Source organism: Saccostrea echinata, unplaced genomic scaffold (genome assembly GCF_033153115.1).
Source record: "Saccostrea echinata isolate AGI-Se365-2 ecotype Australia unplaced genomic scaffold, CSIRO_AGI_Sech_v1 ptg000009l, whole genome shotgun sequence".
NCBI classification, from domain to species: Eukaryota; Metazoa; Mollusca; class Bivalvia; order Ostreida; family Ostreidae; genus Saccostrea; species Saccostrea echinata.
In genome coordinates, this window is record NW_026889758.1 from 37537501 (window position 1) to 37559696 (window position 22196).

The 22196-nt window shown below is 33.0% G+C and overlaps 2 protein-coding genes across 2 annotated transcripts; one reads left to right on the forward strand and one right to left on the reverse strand.

The window, feature by feature from the left end:
- Nucleotides 1-1573: 1573 nt before the first annotated feature.
- Nucleotides 1574-19462, reverse strand: LOC133182325 (mucosa-associated lymphoid tissue lymphoma translocation protein 1-like). Its single transcript, XM_061317127.1, has 18 exons — nt 19392-19462; nt 17627-17845; nt 16309-16472; nt 15782-15971; nt 15293-15423; nt 13740-13835; nt 12048-12205; nt 11735-11831; nt 11047-11076; nt 10728-10859; nt 9782-9943; nt 9282-9663; nt 8119-8196; nt 7154-7269; nt 6759-6911; nt 6163-6320; nt 4831-4920; nt 1574-2153 (listed from the first exon to the last, which is right to left on the reverse strand). Exons 2-18 carry the CDS (start codon nt 17800-17802, stop codon nt 1965-1967), a joined length of 2502 nt encoding a protein of 833 aa, XP_061173111.1. The 5' UTR covers nt 17803-17845; nt 19392-19462; the 3' UTR covers nt 1574-1964.
- A 386-nt stretch (nt 19463-19848) lies between these two features.
- Nucleotides 19849-21387, forward strand: LOC133183650 (purine nucleoside phosphorylase LACC1-like). The gene is made up of 2 exons (XM_061318584.1): nt 19849-19942; nt 20084-21387. Exon 2 carries the CDS (start codon nt 20089-20091, stop codon nt 21286-21288), a length of 1200 nt encoding a protein of 399 aa, XP_061174568.1. The 5' UTR covers nt 19849-19942; nt 20084-20088; the 3' UTR covers nt 21289-21387.
- The last annotated feature ends 809 nt before the right edge of the window (nt 21388-22196 follow it).

A 22196-nucleotide genomic window follows, 5' to 3' on the forward strand; every position in this document is an offset into this window, starting at 1 on the left:
AAACTGGAAGAGGAGCATTTTGAATTTTGGCATATTGTTAACAATATCTAATTGTTGATGGACAGAAGACACTACAAATGCAAAAATGTCAGTTTTAATTTTCGAGAATTTTTTTTTTATTATATGTTTTTCAGTAGAGAACTTGATATTCAGTACAGAAATGTTATAAACTCATATACATCAGATCATTTAAAATGTAAAACAACAGAGTAAATGTCCTCTTGTTAGAGGTTTAAGATTTATACAAATTTGCATGTACAATGATTAAAAAACATTTACTTTACTCCTTTAAATATACATAAGTAAAACACTTTAGCCCAGACTGTTAATGTGTTATAAACATTCACGTATACTACACATATTCAAAAAGGCATACAAATAAATTACAACTAATTTCATAGCATAAAAGCAACTACAAATAAGGAAAAAAAAACAAACAAATTAATAATCACTTCCTCCATCAGTTTATTATAAATAAGATATTCTATGAATGCATATCCCCCCCCCCCAAAAAAATTTTTATAAAGGATACAATAGTTCTGGCCCGAAATTTAAGGGCAATATGCAGATTTTGACATAGGCTTAATTGTTCAATGATTCTGGGGCTGGACTTCACTACATGCAATGTTCAAATGTACTCTACAAGTAAAGAATACACATATAGCTTTGAAGCATGGGAAAAACAATAAGACAATATTCATAAAACTGAAAAAATTGATAATAATGAAATTCCAAACTGTAAATACTACATATCGTAAAAGCTAGTCTCTTTTACATTAAAAAGGTACACACTTGTACACAGAATTCATCAGTTTTCATTTCATGTTCGCATTCTATTGATATTAATTTGTATTGTAATGTAAATACATGGTCAAACTGTTGTGATTTAAAGTTCAATAATGAAACAATAAAGGAATTATTAGGTAAAATGCATTGCTTTCACCAAGTGTAGATATTATTTCACACGATACTGGAATGTAAGCATCATAAGAACAAAAGTATGACAAACATCAGGATAAAAACATGAACAGACCTTACAGTATAAACAAAACATCTGAATACAGTCTGTTTTTGTTTTAAGTTATGTCTGTATGTTAATTATAGAATACTGAGAACAAGATTAGTAAGGACTTAGTCAGAAACCCATAGACTCTCTCTTTCTCTCTCTCTCTCTCATTTAGATTTGAAGAAAAAATGTTTGGGTCAAGCTTCCCCATCAATAAGGGGAAGTAAGCAATATACAGGTAAAAGTACACTGTACAAGTAACTGGCTGGCAGCTTATCTTTATTTACCATGTACATCTAAATTTTCACTTCAATACAGTTAAATTCAACATCAGTACATTGTATTTGCATGTTTACACATACAGCTATTCTCTATTGAGAAGTTGATGGTTCGTTTTAATACTCCTCCTCAACAAAGTTGAGGGGGAGTACTAAAACGAGCCATCAACTTCTCAATAAAGAATAACATACAGCATGTATATATGCTCAAATGAGACCAAATCAACAAACTCTAATTACAGACAAATATATTTTTTATCTGTAAAAGACAGCATGTATATAAACATGAAAACTTAAATTTTAACATGAATGAAATGTTTGCACCAACATTATATAATACTTTAAATCAATAATATCTAAATTTCATTCAATAGGCAGTGTCCTCCATAAACTTATAGGTACATGCAACTATGGTCAAACTGACAAAATTACAATACATGCAACTTTTACATTTATTTATACCTTTATTTAAACAAACAAAACAACTTATTGATAATGAACAAAAATCAGATCCCTGACAAAATTAGTGTGGACAAAATTTATCATCCTATATTGAGAAACAAAAGAATCCAACAGCACCATCACTCAATACTCCTGCAGTACAGATTCTCTTTTCATTTGGTACACCATCACACCGATAAACTTTCCATATCAAATGTTTAACTTTTAGAGTTGTGATTTTAGGAGTAGCTATTTTTATCACTAAAGTCTTCATGTTCTGTAGCCTCATTTTCAATAGGTTTCCATAACTTTAACACAGCCACCAGGGGGAGCCCTAAGTTGACTTGTACAGTCTTAAGTTTGACTTGTGGTGGAGCAGATTGATCTTTAGACATATATCTCACACCAATATCAATCACCAAATCCTCCTGTCAAAATTTTTTGTGAAGATGATAAAGAATTAAATTTGATTTTCATGATTGTCAGTTACATTTTCCACCCAATATGCATGCAAACCATCATTTTTCTTCTCCATAATTTTTTTTTTTTAGATATACATGTAGGTTGAGCTTGCAGTGATGAAATATTGAATTTTTGCCATTTAAATTACACTTTTAAAATTTAATTCCAATTGTTTAATGTATAAAACTGCATTCAGAACGATTTGCAAACAAATATGGATGCAATATTTTATTTGCAATACATGCAACTATTTAAGACAAGAGGCCCAAGGGCCTTAACGATCACCTGAGTATAATACAACAATTGAGAGGATCATAGAGTATAAAATCAACTGATAGATGAAGCTTTGTTGCCCAAAAGCAAGAGAAGTAGGAAGATCAAAATCAACAAAATAATTGGTCTAATATTCAGTAACAACTCATAAATTACGTTCTAATCTGTCCCCCTCTATCACTATCACCATGCAGACAATTAACAAACTATTAGTGCTTCTGTACTATCTTTAACGCCATAATATAACCTCTCACATTGACCTCTCTTGGTCTTTGAAGAACATTTAATAAGATATTTTGTCTCATTTTTATTTATCTATTATTTACAGGTCTAAGTTCTAACTGATCATTAAAACTTAGAAAGTACTTTTTGTATTATAAAATAAAAATTCTAGCATAGTTCTCTTATTCTATTAACCTTTCAAATACATTATTTACAGTGATTAATTATCAAAGGTGAATGGAAAAGGGGAATAACTTCTCTCAGAATAAAAATTAATAGAGCCCTGCCCAGGACCTGATTGCTTGACCAAATCAAAATTTGGTAAAAATACCCTTGCTTAGGTAAACGCAACGGAAGAAAACCAAGAATGTATCACTTATTACGATAACGTCCAAGAGAGTTATGGCCTGATGTAATAATCTCTCTTGGGTTTTATCATAATAAGTAATATATTCTCTATGCACTTCCATTGCGTTTACCTAAGGATTTTTCAACCCCCTGTTTGCAATGCTGTTTAAGGAGAAATTGTGGGATTCTTACGAGATGCAGAGTCAATCCGATAGCATGAACTAAGAAAGAAATATATGCAGAGACAGTGTGAACCTACTTTTAGGTTAAAATCAAATAAATATATGTTTTTTAAACCCAGAAAGACCAGTGGTGGTACAACATAAACAAACCGGAGTGGCATACCTTTCTCTCTTATAATGTATAGTGAGGCATTTTTTTGTGTGGAACAATTACTTTGGGGTTTTCACGATTTTTTCCTATGGAACACATGATGAATAAGTGCAATAAATATGATTTGTGAAAAAAAAATGTCCAACAAGCCCTGGGGTTGAATATGGGGGGGGGGGGGGGGGGTCCTGTCCACAAGTACCTGTGCAGAACATCTGACACAGGAGCAATGAAACTCAAAATTCTGAAAGAAGCTCTCTTGCTCATCATAGCTATAAACTTAATTTCTTTGCTTTATAACCTGAAGCAGAAAAGATCATTTTTGAAGATATTATGCTTTTTCACTATATAATTAAAAGAGCCCCCCCCCCTCCACCAGAACCCCTGACCCTGGGGCAATATATTTCACAATTTTGGAAGAGGCATCCTTGCCTATCATAATCATGCAGTTAGTTTGTTAAAATAATCTCCAGGGGCAGAGAAGAAGATTTTCAAAGTATTAATGATTTTCACTATATAATCAATAGAGCCCCACCCTAACACCAGAACCCCTGACCCAGGGGCCATGAAATTCATAATTTTGGAAAAGGCATCCTTACTCATCATAACTATGCATTAAGTTAGTTTGTTTAATACCCAGGAGCAGAGGAGAAGATTTTCAGAGTATTAATGCATTTTCACTATATACCTGGTAATTAATAGAGCCCCACCCTAATACCAGAACCCATGACCCAGGGACCATGAAATTCATAATTTTGGAAGAAGCATCCTTGCTCATCAAAACTATGAACTCAGTTAGTTTGTTTAATACCCAGGAGCAGAGAAGAAGATTTTCAAAGAATTAATGCATTTTCACTATATAATCAATAGAGCCCCACCCTGACTACAGAACCCCTGATCCAGGGGCCATGAATTTCACAATTTTGGAAGAGACACACTTGCTCATCATAACTATGCATTTAGTTTGTTTCCTGAATACCCAGGAGCAGAGGAGAAGATTTTTTCAGGAATAATGCATTTTATTTACATGTATATAGTCAACAGAGCCCCGCCTTAGCACCAGAACCCCTGACCCTGGGGCCATGAATTTCACAATTTAAGTAGAGGGCCCAATGCTTATTACAATCATGCCAACAGTTTGACTGCTTGATGTCCAGAAGTAAAGAAGAAGATTTTTAAAGATTGCATTAATTTTGATGGTTTTGGCCCCACTCCTCAGGCCCCAGGGGGGCGGGGGCCATGAAATTCAAAATTTTTGTTCCCCTTAACCCAAAGATGCTATATGCCAAAATTGGTTGAAATTGGTTCACTGGTTCCAGAGAAGAAGCTGAAAATGTTCGAAAGTTTACGACCGACGATGGACAAAAAGAGATAGCAATAGGTCACCTGAGAGACTCAGGTGACCTAATAAATGCACAAGAATCCAAAACATGAAGTTCGCCATTACACAGTATTTCATACTCTACTTACCGTTAATTTTTGAATTTCCTGCATTGTGCTTTTGGTACGGGTGGGGTTATTTGAAGTCACTTTTGGATTGATATCTTTTAATGACACAGCCTACAAATGTAGGAAAAAAATTATATATTAGTACATATACACCTTGCACAAATCTTGAAAATAAATTTTCTCTTACAGCTATTGAAATTAGGAAAAAATTCGTTTTACAAATTTTTTTTTTCTAAATAAACCTACTTAGATAAACAATTAAATAACTTGCCATATCAATGATCAAATTTGACAATTTTTCATATATCTAACTGTACCATTTATAAATTTTACATCAATTGGGGATTCAAATTTTTTTAAGAAGTGCATTATTTCTGGCTCATACATGTAAATAAAGCATTTTGTGTCAAAAATGGCACATCTTGGAGCTTGCTCTTTATTAGTCCCCTACCGGTGAAACCGGAGGGGACTATAGGTTTCCTCTGAGTCTGTCCGTCCGTCTGTCTGTCTGTCTGTCCGTCTGTCCCTCTGTCAGTCTGTCCCACTTGGTTTTCCGCACTTTTTTCCTAAACGGTTGCAGATATTGAGCTGATTTTTGGTATGTGAGTGTATCTTGATGAGTTACAGATGAAGTTTGCATTTCGTTCCGCTTCATTGATTTTTGACGGAATTACGGCCTTTTCAATCTTTACGGGTTTTCCGCAATTTTCTTCTAAACGCTTGTAGATATTGAGCTGATTTTTGGTATGTGGCTTTACCTTGATTAGTTATAGATCAAGTTTGCATTTTGTCTCGCTTCATTAATTTTTGAAGGAATTATGGCATTTTCAATTCTTAACGGGAACCAGATTACACTTGCCGGTAGGGGACTAGTATTGCTAATGCAATACTCTCAGAATGCCTGTTGTTTAAACAAAGTGTCTATTTTCTTACATTTGTCAGTAGTCTTAGTAGAAATCTTTTTTTCAATAGTATTCGGTTTGTGAAAAAACAAGTCGTACCGAAGAGAATTCGTAATTTACTATAGTTAACTTTCGCTTTCATATTAAACTGGTTCCTGCATATATACAAACTGCCAGTTTACAACACGGAAGTGTTTCCTTCATATCTTCACAGTACTTTTACGACTGTCAAAGACATGCTTTTTATTTTTTTTACAGTAATAAATTTTAAGCAATCATACATTGGGAATTTTTACACTCAAATTTGGGAAAAAAGGTGCCTTTTTCACGTTGGGAATGGGGCCGAATATTGGCCCCAATTAAAGGGAATCGAGAGCCCTGTATATTGTCTTTTCCAAGTTCAAAATATATCTTTTAGAAAGAGAAAGCCAGAATGACAAGCAAAACATACAGAGGGAATTTTGAAAATGAAGGCCACAGCATTGTTGGTATTCCCTGGCTTTTTAACAGTGGTGATGACATGGAGAACATTAGAGAAGTCTGACTGGAATTCCATCTCCAGTTCCATCTCTAAGTCTGGAATCTCTATCAGCCTCTTGTCTGGTTTCTCTGTAAGTAAAACACAGGTAATCTCACAGAAAGAGACACTGCATACCAGTGAATGAGCGTTCATTTTAGCATATCTATAAAAATATATTGTTCAAGAACTGAATTTGATTTTTTGGATGTAGGAAACACATGGTTGTCCATTCCAATCAATGATTGTCATTTTGTTTTATCCTCCAGTTTAACATATTTTTAAATCTTTCAGATCCCTACATGTACATGTATGTTTCAGTGTAATGGATTGCCAATTTAATATACAGCTGCATCAGTATCAAGGTAATTTTTTTTTTTAAAATTCAAGATGTATCATGGATAACACTCCATCTTATTTAATTTTTTTTTTTACATTTATACTTCTTAGTAACACATCAAAAAATATGTACATGTAATACTTAAGCTAACACACTACAGAGATCCAGAAACTGATTATGAAGTACTTACGATGGCACTCCAGCCAGCGCAGTGTTCGCTGATGATACAATTTTGTAGCACCTTTTGTGGAGATCTTGTCGGCTAAAGAACGTTTTGGCTGCAGTAGATTGGACCTGAGTTCAGGAATCTGTAACTTATAATGCTTGGGTTCTCTTCCTATTGCTGCAAAAACAATATACACTAATATTTTACCTTGAAAAATTCATAATTTTTTTTAATGTAATGAAATAAAATATTTTCAGTTCAGACAAATTGTATTCATTATTTCAATTAAAAGTATACAAGTGTTTTTATTGTGTCACCCTCACAATGTGATTCTAACTGACAGACTGAAAAACTCTTCATTAACATTTCTCTCATACAAGCAATAAAATATCAGAGGTGTACTTCTTTTTGAAACTAACCCTCTTGTACTTGAGTAAAAATCTCCAGTACACCCTTATCTTGAACAATGAATTTCTGTAGATATTTGACTAGAATTCCATTCACTGCATCTTCATATGCATACATTCCTGTGCTCCTAAAAATACAGAAAAAAAAATCTAAATACAGTAAAACATGCTTATTACAAACATGCTTATAATGAATCCACACTTTTAAGGAAGTGATTTTTATTCCCTGTGGGCTTTTTTCACATTGTAAACTTTACGGATCGTGAATTACATTTAAAACAAAGCAAAATTGCTAGTCCCTGGCACTTTGCTATAAGCATGGTTTACTGCATGTAAACCTGAACTATATGTACTAGGCATTTAATCTCAATTTTTCCAATCTATACACATTGAGTATGATCCAGGAAAGTTCCAAAATCTTTACTTATGAAATCTTCTTAAGTTTACAACAAACACTTACATAGACTTAAAGTATAAAGAAATTCTTAACTTTGTTGGATACTTTTGAATAACTTAAAAAGAAGCTAGTAAATTTATGCTCGATCCCTTACTCTTCTCCACATAGATTTTTTTAAATTAAACATTTGTGTGTTCTAGTTGCAATGTACCAATAAAATGCTATAAAAGCCCTGTATAATTTCATGCAGAAATACATGAACCAAAAATTTCAAACTTATGATGTACATGTTCTTTTTTTTTTTTTTTTTTAATCAAGATACATGTACGTGTAGTTCTTGCAACTCCTTCAGCTTTGAGAATTTTATACAGATGGATACAATTTTTAATCTACAACTATGTTAGCAAATGGCCTAAAAAATAAACGAAACATATACATACATGTTCATTAAAATTTAAATTCATAAAAATAAAGCTCTATATATATACAAACACAACAAAGAAGATTACTTGAACAATATTCTTGTTTTATCATTTATAGTGCTGAAAAAACAAACAAATGAAGAAGCAGCAATACTTACGTGGCATAACAGAAGACTGTGTTCCCTCTCTGAGGAATGTCTATCATTATAGATGGTCGGGCACTTTCAACACGATTCCTAAAACAACCAAAACCTCCAATCAAGCACTTGAATGACTTACCACAAAAGTGGTAAAAAAATGCACAACAAAGGTGGTAAAAATTTCTAATGTGTATATTTTACTATCTTTTATGTTGATTAATAACCATAGCCATAAGAATTAAATAAAACAAGAGGCCCATGGACCACATCACTCACCTGAGTCAATATGGCCCTGCTGTTCATTATCAGACTTTTTCCCTTTACATGTATATTCATATGTAAAATTTGATAACATATTGTAGCCCCACCCTGCCCCCAGGGGTCATGAACTTATCAAATCTGAATCTACACTACCTGAGGGTGCTTCCATATAAATATGACTAATTACATGTATGGCTTTTTTTCCCCTGTATATTCCTATATAAAATTTTGATTGCACATTGTGGCCCCACCCTACCTCCAGTGGACATGATTTAAAGAAATTTGAATCTACACTACTGTAGATTCCTAAATGTACGCGAGGAATTAATTATCGCGTAATTACGCGAGAAGCATGCCTCGCGAAATAAAATTACTCGCTTTTATTTTTATGGTGCTGAAATCAATGTAAAATCTCTTGATCAACCGTCCACTCGCGAATTATTGTTTTCGCGATTTGACGTCAAAGAGCCATTTCGCGAAAATAAGTACTCGCGAAAAATAAGGAATCTACAGTACCTGAGGTGCTTCCACAAATGTACGACTTATTATGGCTTGATGTACTTGAGAAGAAGATTTTAAAAGATTTTTCCTAGATATTCTATATTCCTATGTAAAACTTTGAGCGTCCATTTAATTTCATGCAAAATTTAAGCTGGCCTAGTACACAGACTTAGCACAAAATGAGTGTTACTAAACTCTTACAAGTGAAAGAAACACTCAAGTGGTGTTAAGAAAATGTCACTTGGCTTTCATGTGAAATTCATGTTACATGTGCGTACATTTTATGTATGTGTAAATACTATTGAGATCTATTCACAGGATGCTTTCGTGTATGATATTCCTTTTATAAAGACTTATGAATCCTTTAATAGCTGTTGACAATGCCATAATACTCTATAAATCTGACAGTGCATACATACCTGATTCTACAAATATCTAGGATCAGCACAATGAGGTCTGGTTCAGGCTTCTGCATTCTATACAGTACATTTTCAGCACTAACACAGTCTTCTATTGTATAGCCAGCCTTGGCATCAGGTGGCACAAAATAACACTTCCCATCCTCCTCAAAGCCGTGCCCACAAAAGTAAAACACTGCATATACACCTTTCCCAAGGAGTTCTGAAAAGTAGTCCACTGCGGACAACATTTCTGTTTTAGTCAGATTAAGGAGGGTGACAACCTTGAAGTCTAGATGTCTGAAGAGCTGGGCTAGGGTAGAGACATCTGTCTCAGGGGCCTTTAACTCCGTCTCATTTTTGTAATCGTAATTCCCAATCAACAGTGCAACTTTGTCCGTGGCTGTCAATAAAGAATTAAGGTTAAGACTAATTATATGGTTCAAAGCAATTTATAAAACAGAAATTTGGATTGACAAGCTTCAATAACTGAAAACTTTAACAGCATTGCAATGACTCACGATTAAACTCTGGTGGTTTGTTGGGGTCCATTTTGATGGTGAGACAGGCAATATGAGAATGGCGACTTAATTGAAGCTCAGGCACAGTCACCATACACATGTAGTTTCCTTGCTGTTCCATGTTTTGTAACCGATCCAACCTCAGCTCACTCTTACACTGACCTGACAGAATGAAAAGTTATCATTAGCTCCAGTTAAATTAATGAACACACACAGAATTCCTTATCATTCCCAAACCATTTCAGTGAATGTATAGCTATAGTCTGCTTAAAATAAGGCACTAGCTATCTCTGATTAAAATTATCAATCAGGATTTCAGACAAAATTATTCATATAATTACGTTCTCTCGATCCTCATAATAATTTACTAAGAAGTCTTACCCTGAATCTTTTCTTTTACAGACAAATATTTACATTTGCAAATGTTTTCTTTTATATAACACTATTAAAAGCAACGCGTATCTATATCCGTATAAACACAGGTTCCTCGCGTCATAAACGTTCGACGTAATTTCTCAGTGACGTCATAAAGGATCGACGCGCAATCTATAGATCAAACTCGTACCGTTGAGTTTGAAAAAATAAAACATTTCACGCGTTCAAGTTATAATCAGGCTAATATATAATATGAAGAAGTCACAAATGTAAATATAAGTAATAAGGTATCATTTTAAAACATCTATCGGGATATAAATACGGGTTGGTACGAGATCAAATTTACCATAAAGCCCTTCGGGCTTTATGGAATTTGATCTCGTGACCAACCCGTATTTATATCCCGATAGATGTTTAAAAATGATACCTTATTTCTTAAATAATCAATATAATTATGCTCTCTCCTCATAATATCTTACTAAGAAGTCTTACCCTGAATCTTTTCTTTTACAGACAAAATAATCAATATAATTATGCCCTCTCCTCATAATATTTTACTAAGAAGTCTTACCCTGAATCTTTTTGCCATCTTTAAACCATTCATAATGGAGTTGGAGGCCACGGCACCTGGCTTCACAGTTAAATATACAGCTCCCTCCAAACTCTACTGTACATGACTTAGGGTTACTGATGATCTCAATTTCTGTTGTAAAAATACCATAAATACTATATCACCAGGCATACATGACATACTGTAGATTATTTGTCATATTTTTTTTTTTTTACATATTGATCTTGTAAATCTTTTGTGTAATTAAATCAAACAGGCAAGATGTTAACACAGATTTTAGTGAGTATTTTGTAAACTGATTCTTCATATTTCTATCTACCTGCTTGAACAACTGGCTCTGGTAAATTCTCTGTAAAGAATACAATAAATTTCATAATCAAAATCAAGAAATCTTGGATTTACATGTAAATTGTGAGGGTATGCATTATTCCCTACTTATCATGATTAAAATCAATTCATCTTTGATTGAGTTTGATAGCGTGAATTAATATCTACTTCTAGACTATGCTACAAAAGGCAGGAAATTTTCCTCTCTAGTTGCACAGATTGAGTTACCATTTTTTAAACCCAAAATATTTCCATGGAACAGAGAGGAAGTATGCAGCCGAAGTCATGAACATTTTTATATGAACAAATGTGATATTTGGCATTATGGGTGATTTGAACAAATATTAAAAACAATTTGCAAAAATTATAAAAAATATTCTCATTGTAAATATAATGACATTTAAACATAAACCTGATACATTATTCATTGTTTCTTGAATTCACAACCTTATTCAACCATTAATATAACAAACGTTTAACACATAAATTTCTTTTCCCCTGTAACAGTCTTGCTGAGATTTGAAACATAACTCCACTACAATGAAGCTGAATCTACATCCACTAAGAACCCAGCACTCCGTAACTTTTGATGTCCTTTTCCAAGATTACGAAAAGGTCATGATTTCAAGTTTTCACATTTCAGAGGATACTTTTTGGTTATTTATTTTTTATTTTTTTACCTGAAACTGTCACTATGGCTTCTTTACTTTTAACTTCTCCAAATGCATTTTTCACCAGACAGAAGTAGGTACCAATCTGATTACCGAGTGCTGGAACCTATTCCCAAAATGAATGAAAACAAAACTTAGTGCTTTTAAAACTTGAGATCATTTATACTTCTTTGATAATAATTTTCAAAAGGTTTAAAAATTTATTTATTTATCTATCTATTTATTTATTCATCATTCATTTTTTTTTTGTTATTGACAATTTTCAAGTAAAGCTGCTGAAAAAAGTGTGTTTCACTCCATCACAAAAAATCCATATATATACTTTTATATAACTGTCTTCTGTTGTGCTGAAGTATTGGCCATTTCTGTACCACTCGTAGGACAATGGGGGTCGTCCTAGAGCTTGACAGTTCAGGACGAGGTTAGCTCCCTTCATGATCTGCAGACTCTTAGGATGCTCCAAGATGTAGGGAAGTACAGCTAAATAAAGAGGTAAACTGAATCATTGTAGTAATAGGTTCTTTTTTATACTAATATTTAAATTTACTGATGTAGTGTTAAAACTTAATTTAGATCTTATCTTAGCTTATGAACTCATGTCTATGTACATTATGTGACATGAAGACATTATAATGACATTTTCCTAACCATTTCCCTGTGATATATATAAAAATGAATTTCATTGGATTTTGGTGGCTTTCAGGTCAAAATATACTAAGCAGCCAAAATACATAATACATACATAATTAATACATATCTAAGAAATAGATGAATCTAAGTTTTTGAGGTTTATGGGGTTATATGTACATTGAAGCATGTAGTACATGTCATCCATGCATAAACACAGCTTCGCTGGTTTAATTACCACATGCAGCAATGTATACTCTTTTGCCTTATAAACCCCCAAAAGTAGATACATGTATTTATTATTTATTTAATTTTTTTTTTCTTATTTAAAACTGAGAACAATGATTTTATCAACTTAAAAGATGGTAAAGACTCTTTTTATCCCATGTTTACCCCTTTATCCAATGGATATCACTCATTGGATATTTTTTTCATATCCCACTGCTGTGACGTCACAATGGGATTTGTGTAAAAGTGGTGAAGTTAAATAATGTGGATTCATATATGAAAACAGTGTAAAACATTGATGGTGATGTATAAAACAAGTGATAAAAAGAATCTCCCATGATTTGTGGTTGGATACAATTTTTATCCAACTCGTGTTTATTTATCCCCTTGCCAAGGCTCGAGGATAAAAAAAACACAGAACTCGTTGGATATAAATCATATCCAACCACAAATCATAGGAGATCCTATATATATATATATATATATATATATATATATATATATATATATATATTCATTTACAATGGAAGAAATATTTTGATATAAATGCATTGACTCAGAAAAGGCAATTTTTTGTTAAGTATCCTGAATGACACTGACCTACATGTACATGTATATAATGACATATGTAAAAAGAAAAATTCATTCTCATTTATTAATAGGAGAGAAATGATAAGTAAAAAGCAAGGAGAGAAGTGAGATGGAAATTTAAAGCAAGTAATTTCTTAAAAAAAAAAAAAAACCAAAAAACACTGCATTATGCAGAAGGGTCCTTTTGTTGTGCATGAATACAGTATTAATTTATTGCTATTATTAACTTCTTTGATGTTGCAAATTTACCTGTTACAAATTATCAAAATTAAAACATCCATTATAAGAGTGGGAGAAGGGAATCTTTTTTTTTTCATGCAATGCAGAATTGGAAGAGGATCTTTTCATGTAACTGACATGTACCAGTATTATAAAATGTATTCTACACTTAAACCAAAATGCACAAACTGTAAGAAAAAGCATAAGCAGCAATTTAAAAAAAAAATTAAAAAATAACATTTAAAAGAAAGCATAACTGCTCTTCTAGTCCAACCAGTAAAGTTGAAAATAGGATTGGCCTTGAATTTTCTTCCAAAAGGTTACAAAACAATACTTTTTAAATTAACACCTTTTTCTGGCATGACATCCTTCTGCCTATAAAACTGTGTTCTGTCTAATGCTATGGAATTATTATAAGGCACGTCATGGTTATATCCTTTTGTATCTGAAATGGAAAATGTTCTGACATCAAACAAAATGAAAACAATCACTGCACTACATAAATCTTCAAAACACACATTCATGGTTGGATCAGGTAACACAAAAAAGGGTAATCACCATTAAACAAGTGTATCTTTAATACAAAGTGATATTTGGCCTGTAACTTCATATACATGTAATTTATGTTTTACAGGAAAAATTTGGGCTATATTATTTTATTTTCACCATTCTGGCTTCATTGTTGGTGGACAGATTTAAAATGTAGCAAATTTAACACAATCCTTTTATCTCTCTTTTAACACAACTGCGTCTGAGCAAATTTTAAAAAAGTGGCAGTCTTTGCAAGTGTGTTAGGGTGAAAATAATATGGGGCAAAAATAATCCTGTATATACAATACAGTATTTCAAAAGAGAAAAATTTAAGGAATCACTGTCTAGTTTGGTGTTTTCACAGTTGGAAAAGTGGGATAATTTGCATAATGGCCAACAACAGCTGGAAATGTGAAATAATTTGCATAACGAGCAAAGCCTGTTATGTATAAATCTCATGTTTCCAACTGTCATTAATGTCATTAACTCTAAATGTTAATGCACACTGCATGACCCCAATTTTCTTTGCAATTCTGAGTCTTGCTACATGAGTAGATATTTAGAGTACATTTACATTTCTCAAAAAATCCTTGATATAACCAATGTCAGGAGTGACATACCTTAAATTATTTGGTATAAATATATGCATACATTTAATTCAAAATGAAATATTGATGTACATTACTGTATAAATTTAAGTTGAATAGCTTACAATAATTCTTAATTATTCAAAGATGAAGACTGTCACTTTTAAAGCATTTACCAATACACATACAATTTGCTACACAAGAAAAATGTGTAAACATACATGATTGTATAATTCTAACTTGTAATCTATACATAAATTTTAGTTTGCTAAAACTCTTTATTTGTGTACTTTTATTAAAGTGGACTCTAAAATATTTTCAGCAATCGAACAAATTCAAACAAGAGATGTTTGTGAAACACCTATGCCCACACCCAAAAAATTTGAATTTTTCCAAGTCCAAGGGGAATAACTCTGTCAAAAATCGCTCGATTGTACCCAAAACACAATTTGACCTAGATATTCTTATGATAAATCTGTGTTCCAAATTTCATTTCAGTATGTGCAACCTCTGCAAAGAAAATGAACGGAAACTGCAAATAATTGGAATTTTCCTAAGTCCAAGGGGCATAACTCTGTCAAAAATTGCTCAATTGTACCCAAAAAACAACATGACCTAGATATTCTTATGAAAATCTGTATACTAAATTTCATTTCAGTATGTGCAACCTCTGCGAAGAAAATGAATGGAAACTGTTGGTGGACCAGCAGCCCGACCGACAGACAGCAGCAAAGCAATATGCCCTCACATCTTCGAAGGGGGGCATAACAACAGTCAGTCTCACCTGTTTTAAATGCTTCCTTGATGGGGAAATGGTGTCCCTTTACAATGACAATAGCTTCATGACTGAAATGGATCTGTGAATTTCCCTTGCCATTGTGGAGTCGACAGCAGTATGTTCCTGAGTCCTCACATCTTAAAATATTAATTCACATAATCGGTTTTACAGCTGTACTGGTACTCAGTCAATTTCTACTGCCTGATTTTTTTATTTCATTTCAGCAATAGATTATACAAAACAATCAAACAAAATTCTTCATAAATGAGGAAATGTTAATAATAATAAAAATGTTGATGATTGTCCCTACCTGTGCATAACTTAAAGTAAATTCTAAGGGACTTCTCTTCAAAATGATTTTCATTACTTCTTCGTTATAAATAAACATGTTAACCAATACTCTAACAGACTAAACACATGTATAGCACATAAATTCAATTAAACCTTGTCTAAAACAAGTAAGCATGCAGTAAGTTCACCTGACAACAATTTTACCTGCATTTTTCTATCTTGAGAACTTTAAGGTTGGCCCCTGGGACTTCCTGATACTTTGAAGTTGTTGGATTGAATTTAAACCATTGATATCTGGGGTACGGGAATCCTATCCCCTCGATTTCCAGCCGTAAAACATCTCCCTCATTGAGCTCTGTTGTTTCCGCTGGCTCACGGGTAATCTTTATTTGTTCTAAAGAGAAATTTTCATATCGGAAATAATGTACTTATTAAACAATGAAATTCAAAATATTAACATGAATCAAATTTTGTGATGAATATGATGTGAATGCAAGAAATTATTAAGAAAAATAAAATTCACTGTTCTCTACTATGAATAGTAATCAAATTTCAGTACTAATTTGTTTAATCATATTTGTTTTTACATGTCTATAATAATTGTTCTTACAAATATACATTTACTGCCACTAAAGTTAACCTTATTTTTTTCCAAATATTTAAGAATTCATAATTATTTTTTATGTTTATAATCATTATTTCTATATAAAATTTACTGCAAAAACACAAACCATATTTTTTCAAATACATAAGAATTCGTTCAAGCTTGAGCTGATCTAGAACTCGTGTGAGCTCCTCTGCGGTCATGTTGAGAGCTCCCAGTTCATTGATTAAAGCCTTACTTGGACTACCATTATAAATCTGCCTACCAAATTTCATCTCAATGTCCTGGTAACTGTTCAAGGAAATATATATAAAATCTTATTACACCTCTAAACAAAATAAATTTAATTCAGAAGTATCCCCAACACTACTCATGACATGATTAACAAGCTGATATTTTTTATGATTTTCTCTATATTTTTCTATATTAAACACTGATCCCTTGTTGCTAATTCTAATCCAAGTGGATACAATTTGAACAAACTTAAATCTAATTATCTATACATGTATATATACACATATATGGGAACTTTCACATGTTTGTCTTTTCTTATCCTGTGGGTCCAGAAAGATTTTTAAGTGACCCTTATTTCACCATTTCTTAATCATCTCCCTTCAAAAAAGGGTGTGGCTCTTCATTCAAACAATCTTGAATCACCAAGGGATACCTTGTTGCAAGTTTGGTTGACATTGGCTTTGTGGGTCTGCCGAAAATGTGAAAATGCGAAATGTTTATAGACTACACAAAGTACAGGATGTTGGAAATTCTTTGATCAGAAAAGCTAACTTGACCCTTCCGCTTGTTTTTCATTTGTTTTAAAAATGTAATTCGAGTACATATAGGAATACAGTGTACCACTATTCTATCAGTAAAAAATTGTGGTAAAATAAGATTCCTTCCAATTGCCTATGAAAAATGCAAAACTGGATATCAAGCATGTATGTAGGTCCTGGATCTCCCATGGTTTGTGGTTGGATATGATTTTTTATCCAACAAGTTGTGTTTTTATCCCCAAGCCTTGGAGAGGATAAAAAACCACGAATTGGATAAAAAATCATATCTAACCACAAACCATGGGGCATTCTTTTTATCACATGTTTAAAACATAGCTATCACATCTATTACACTGTTCTATATATTAATAAATCAATAATATTTGACTTGATCAAATTGACACAAAAACCATTGTGATGTCACAAAAATGGATTTGAAAATGATATCCTGTGAGCTGTATCCACTGTATAAAGGAGTAAACATGTGATAAAATTAGAAAAACACATAACGTATTAATGGAAAATATAAAATGCAAAAAAATAAAAAAATAAAAAAATGATGCAATCAAAATATGATAGGATTCACACAAAGTTGTACTTGATAAATTGTCAAGAATAATATTGCCTGCTTTGTAAAAGCAAAATTTGCCTGTTTAGGAAATAATATTTCACCTAAAGGTGTATCTCTTATAGAGCTTAGCTGTTGCATCAACAAAAGCTCTCCAGTTAGTCGTTTCTGGTCCAGAATCCAAGCAATCTTTTAGTTCCAGCATTAATTTTGCCGGCAGGTCACAGATATTCTTGTCTGGATCCTCCAGCAGATTTCTACATTGCTGTTTACTTAACATTCTGAAGCTGCTGTTCTTGTCATAAACTCTTATACTCTTTCATCTGAAACAGAATCATTCAAACATCAGTGCAAATGCAGCAAATCCAGTGACTCAATAAATATACTTAGGGTGAGTTAACCATGCATCGGACACATATCTTGCTTCGGACAACTTCAAGCAATAAACTTTCTGTGAATCTGAGTGTTCTCGTGTTTATACTTGTTTCTGTCTTGAAGCTGAAGATTTAAACTTTTTATTGATGCCGATTTTTATTATCATGTTGCGATAAAAATACCCCAAGAATGGCCTTGAAGTTACGTCATATTTTACATCATCAAAGGGGAGTAACCAGAATTTTTAGATTTTGCAAATTTTTAGAGTTGTCGTTCTTTAATTAGACTTCAACGGAACGAGTAGGACTTTGGTGAAATTTGTTAATGATTGGTAATTTTACAAAACTTTTAAAGAAATTTCACTTCCATGTTTGTATAATTTTTTTTAGAGTTGTTTTTTACTAGTACGTTCATTTCACCGTACATCGGACACAAATTAACCATGCATCGGACACTTTCCGATGCATGGGTTATCACTTCTATTTTCATACAGAACCCAACTGACATCTGTTTTTTGCAGAAATAGAAATTAGAAACTCTAAATTTTTAGTGAATATACAAGTTATCGATATATGATGTCTAGAATTGGACTAATTTATTTTTACAAACCAGAGTATGATAACCCACGAGACCAACGTTCAAGTTGACATGTAAAAAGCATTGTAAAGCCTTTCTAGTGCAATGTGATGCAACTAAAAACTCTCCTCATTTGTGGATTGATGTAGTCAATCAAATTTAACTAGAAGGTTAATTTTGAAATAAAAGATAAAAATATTTCAAGATCACTAATTTTAAAGCACCGAGATAAAGCTATGACATTTTTCCGCTTCATATACCATTTGTCCGATGCATGGTGAATATTGTCCGATCCATGGTGAAATCTGGCACATTAAGAAAAAAAATGGTTTTTAGTGATATTTTCTCAATAAATAGCATATATTTGTATCAAAAATTTATATTTTAACCACATACTACATGTTAAGTTCCATTTTGATAATATTCGGCCAGTAGCGATATCGCTAGAACTTGTTGAAGTACGAGGGTGTCCGATGCATGGTGAATTCACCCTACAGCAAATTTATGCATCTGATATGTCATTTCATTGACCGTGGCCAACTTAATGTCACTAGTCCAAGACAGCTAAAACAGAGACTGAAGACATTCCACAGAGGGTTTTAAACCAAGGACATATTAACTTTGTATTAATCCTAGAATAAAAATTAATACATGCTGAATTGTATATAATAAAACGTTAATAATACCAACTGACTATTAACCAAAACATATTGTATTCAAAGACACTCATTTACCAGTTACATATATAAAGTATATTATTATTCATTAAGAGTATATACCACAATTCTTTAAGTAACGTTACACGTTATTATTTATTATGACTTTGACGCCATTGATATAGGGAAAATCATTATGCATTAGTATTTAGGTCCTATCCTATTTCAAAAAAAAGTATAGTATCATTTATGGCATACTTACTCGTCCCACAAAATTATTGTGTATACCAGGTAATCTTCAGTAAACAAACTTCTCAACCACTAAAAATGTCATCTTTCTTGTCCAATGCTCTCCGCACCGCACTGTTTTCTGTCAGTTTTATAACCGGAAGTATTTGTGTGCTAAAATAGAGCAAATGACGTCGACCAATAGAATTCTTCGGGTTGTACTCGATTCTTACAACTTCAAAAATTGTAATTTACTGTTCTAAAAAGACAATTTTTAGTTTGAACTATTTTAAATACCATAATATCAAATATTATAGTATACTTAATGTCAAATCAGTTCACCTTTCAAGACAAAACACTTCATAACAAACACAATGAATTGAATATGACCATCATTAAAATGACAGATAACAGTATCGAGTAGAACATTTCATAATTCGGGACTTCCCACTTCACGTCAAAACGTGTGGTGAGATTAACTTTCGGTTTGTTTTAGGCAAACTGAAACAACAGTGCTATTCTTAATTAAATTTTTAATTCTTAATTTTTACTGCTGCAACATCTTATTATATGAAACATTGACCTGTAAGTTATTTTTATATCTATTTTTCAAGACTGAAGTTTACGTGTACATGAAAGGCCGGGTAATATCTGAATGGGAAGTGAAATTAATTTGGCAAGAATTTCTCCTTGTATTATTCTATACAGGTTCCGTTATTTTTATAGGTGCAATGGCCCTTGGTGTTCTTCTGTTATCAGATGATTTTGACAAGACTGACAAAGATGAAATTTTTTACGTTTTAAAGGCAGAAAAATCTGTAGAGATCATTATCTTAATAGGAGCAGACCATATTCCGGATTACCTTTCACAGATTGTAAAGGAATTGTTTAAGGATAAAGTTCTGGAGATATTAAACGCGGAATTAATTGCCGGATTTCATTTTGCCAAAAACCATTTGGACAATGCGATGATTCCAGAAATAAAGGTAATTTGTAAACGCAAGCAAAAAATGACATTCCTTTGTCAAGTATTTTTCACTCCGGCAGTAAACTGGAATGTTGTTGCAATGGGCGAAAATACTTCAAGAAGCAGTGAAACGCTAGAGAGTACAACTAAAAGTGTTCGAGACTATCTGAGCAAATTAAAGACTTTAGACGAAGTTAGAATCCTGCAGTCAAAATTGATCCCAAATGACTTATTTTACCATGGCTTTACCACACGGACGGGTGGCATCTCTTCAATTCCTGGAATGAAGTCTCTTAATATGCTCTATACAACTGCTAAGAGGGACCCACCCATTATTGTACAAGAAAACAGGCGTCGTGTGGCACTTCAAGCAGATTTTGATGTAGATGCACTCTATGTTGCAAAGGCTGTGCATGGAAATACGGTACACGAGATAGGAACGGACCCTCCGGAAGATGGTTATGACGGTGTAGTCAGTGATAAATTTGGAATCACGTGTGCAGCACCTGGTGCAGATTGTGTCATAATTCTTTTTGCAGATCCTGTGCGACGAGCTTTTGCAGCTGTTCACTCGGGGTGGAAAGGCACTGTGGCAAATATTCCTTCAGAAACGGTTAAAACGATGAGAGCAAAGTTCGGCTGTCAAAACAAAAATATTTTTGTTGTCCTGGGACCTTCCATTTGCAAAAATTGCTTTGATTTTGGCAAGGACGATATTAAACAATTTGAAGACATTAATCCTCGGTGTGTCATAAACAATAACACAGAAAAAAATCCTACTGTGGACTTAAAACTAGCAATCCGCACTTTGTTAGAAGACGAGGGAATTTTGCCAGAGAATATTGACGACACTTCGTCAAGTTTGTGTACTGTTGAACATCCAGACTTGCTGTACTCATACCGGAGAGACGGCCGACCGTTTGGGAACCAGATTGGATTTATTGGCCTAAAGTCGCCATCGTAATATATGCTCGCCCATAGCACCCCCCCCCCCCCCCGATGTATGATGTTATGCATCGGTTATATATATTTTAGATGCCTAAAGAACATATTTGAAATTTTAGTACAAACTTGCATCAATGTATATGAAAATGTACAAGATATTTTTATTGATTTTCTTAAAAGTTTTACACTTTGTGAATAATATATAGATAAGAAATTAAGCTTTGGGAATATACTAGTGGAAAATAAACTCAAATAAGATGTAGATTTGTTTTTGGAAATGACATTGAAAAAAAAATGACGGTGCCGTGTCTTAATTTTGTGTTTATTGTGTCATTTGAATTCTTTAACAGTCGAGACAAATCCCTGAAACGGAGTTACCGGAAAAAAGTTTTTATATTTTTGCTGTAATTAAGACCACGGAACATTAACTGGCAAAATTGGAGCTTACGTCATTTCCATCTATTACAGTCAAAACATTTCATGATAGACAATGAATTGGGCGGGTACAGTTCGACACGGACGTCCGAGAAAACATTGGATTGAAACTCTAGTTTAAAATTCATTTTCAATCCACCTCAGCAACGCTAGAACACACGGTGTTACTGATCGACCAAGAAAGCAAATCACTTCAATTTTGGAATAGTTTGACATTTATATAAATTAGAACTTTCTATCCAGTGTTAAAGAAATGTAAAGGGACAAATATTTGATTTCTGTTTCGTATGTGTGTGCGGGGGGGGGGGGGGGGGATAATGATCTTGGAAATAAATAAGAAAGTTTTCTTTTAGTTTGGACAACCCCTCCCTGTTTTTGTTTGTAAAACATTTTTTAGTGAGGACAAAACTAAAAAAAAAACTCTTGTCATCCTAGAAATAAATATATTCTGTCATGTGAAGGCATAACCTGACTCGACAATTTTTGACAGCC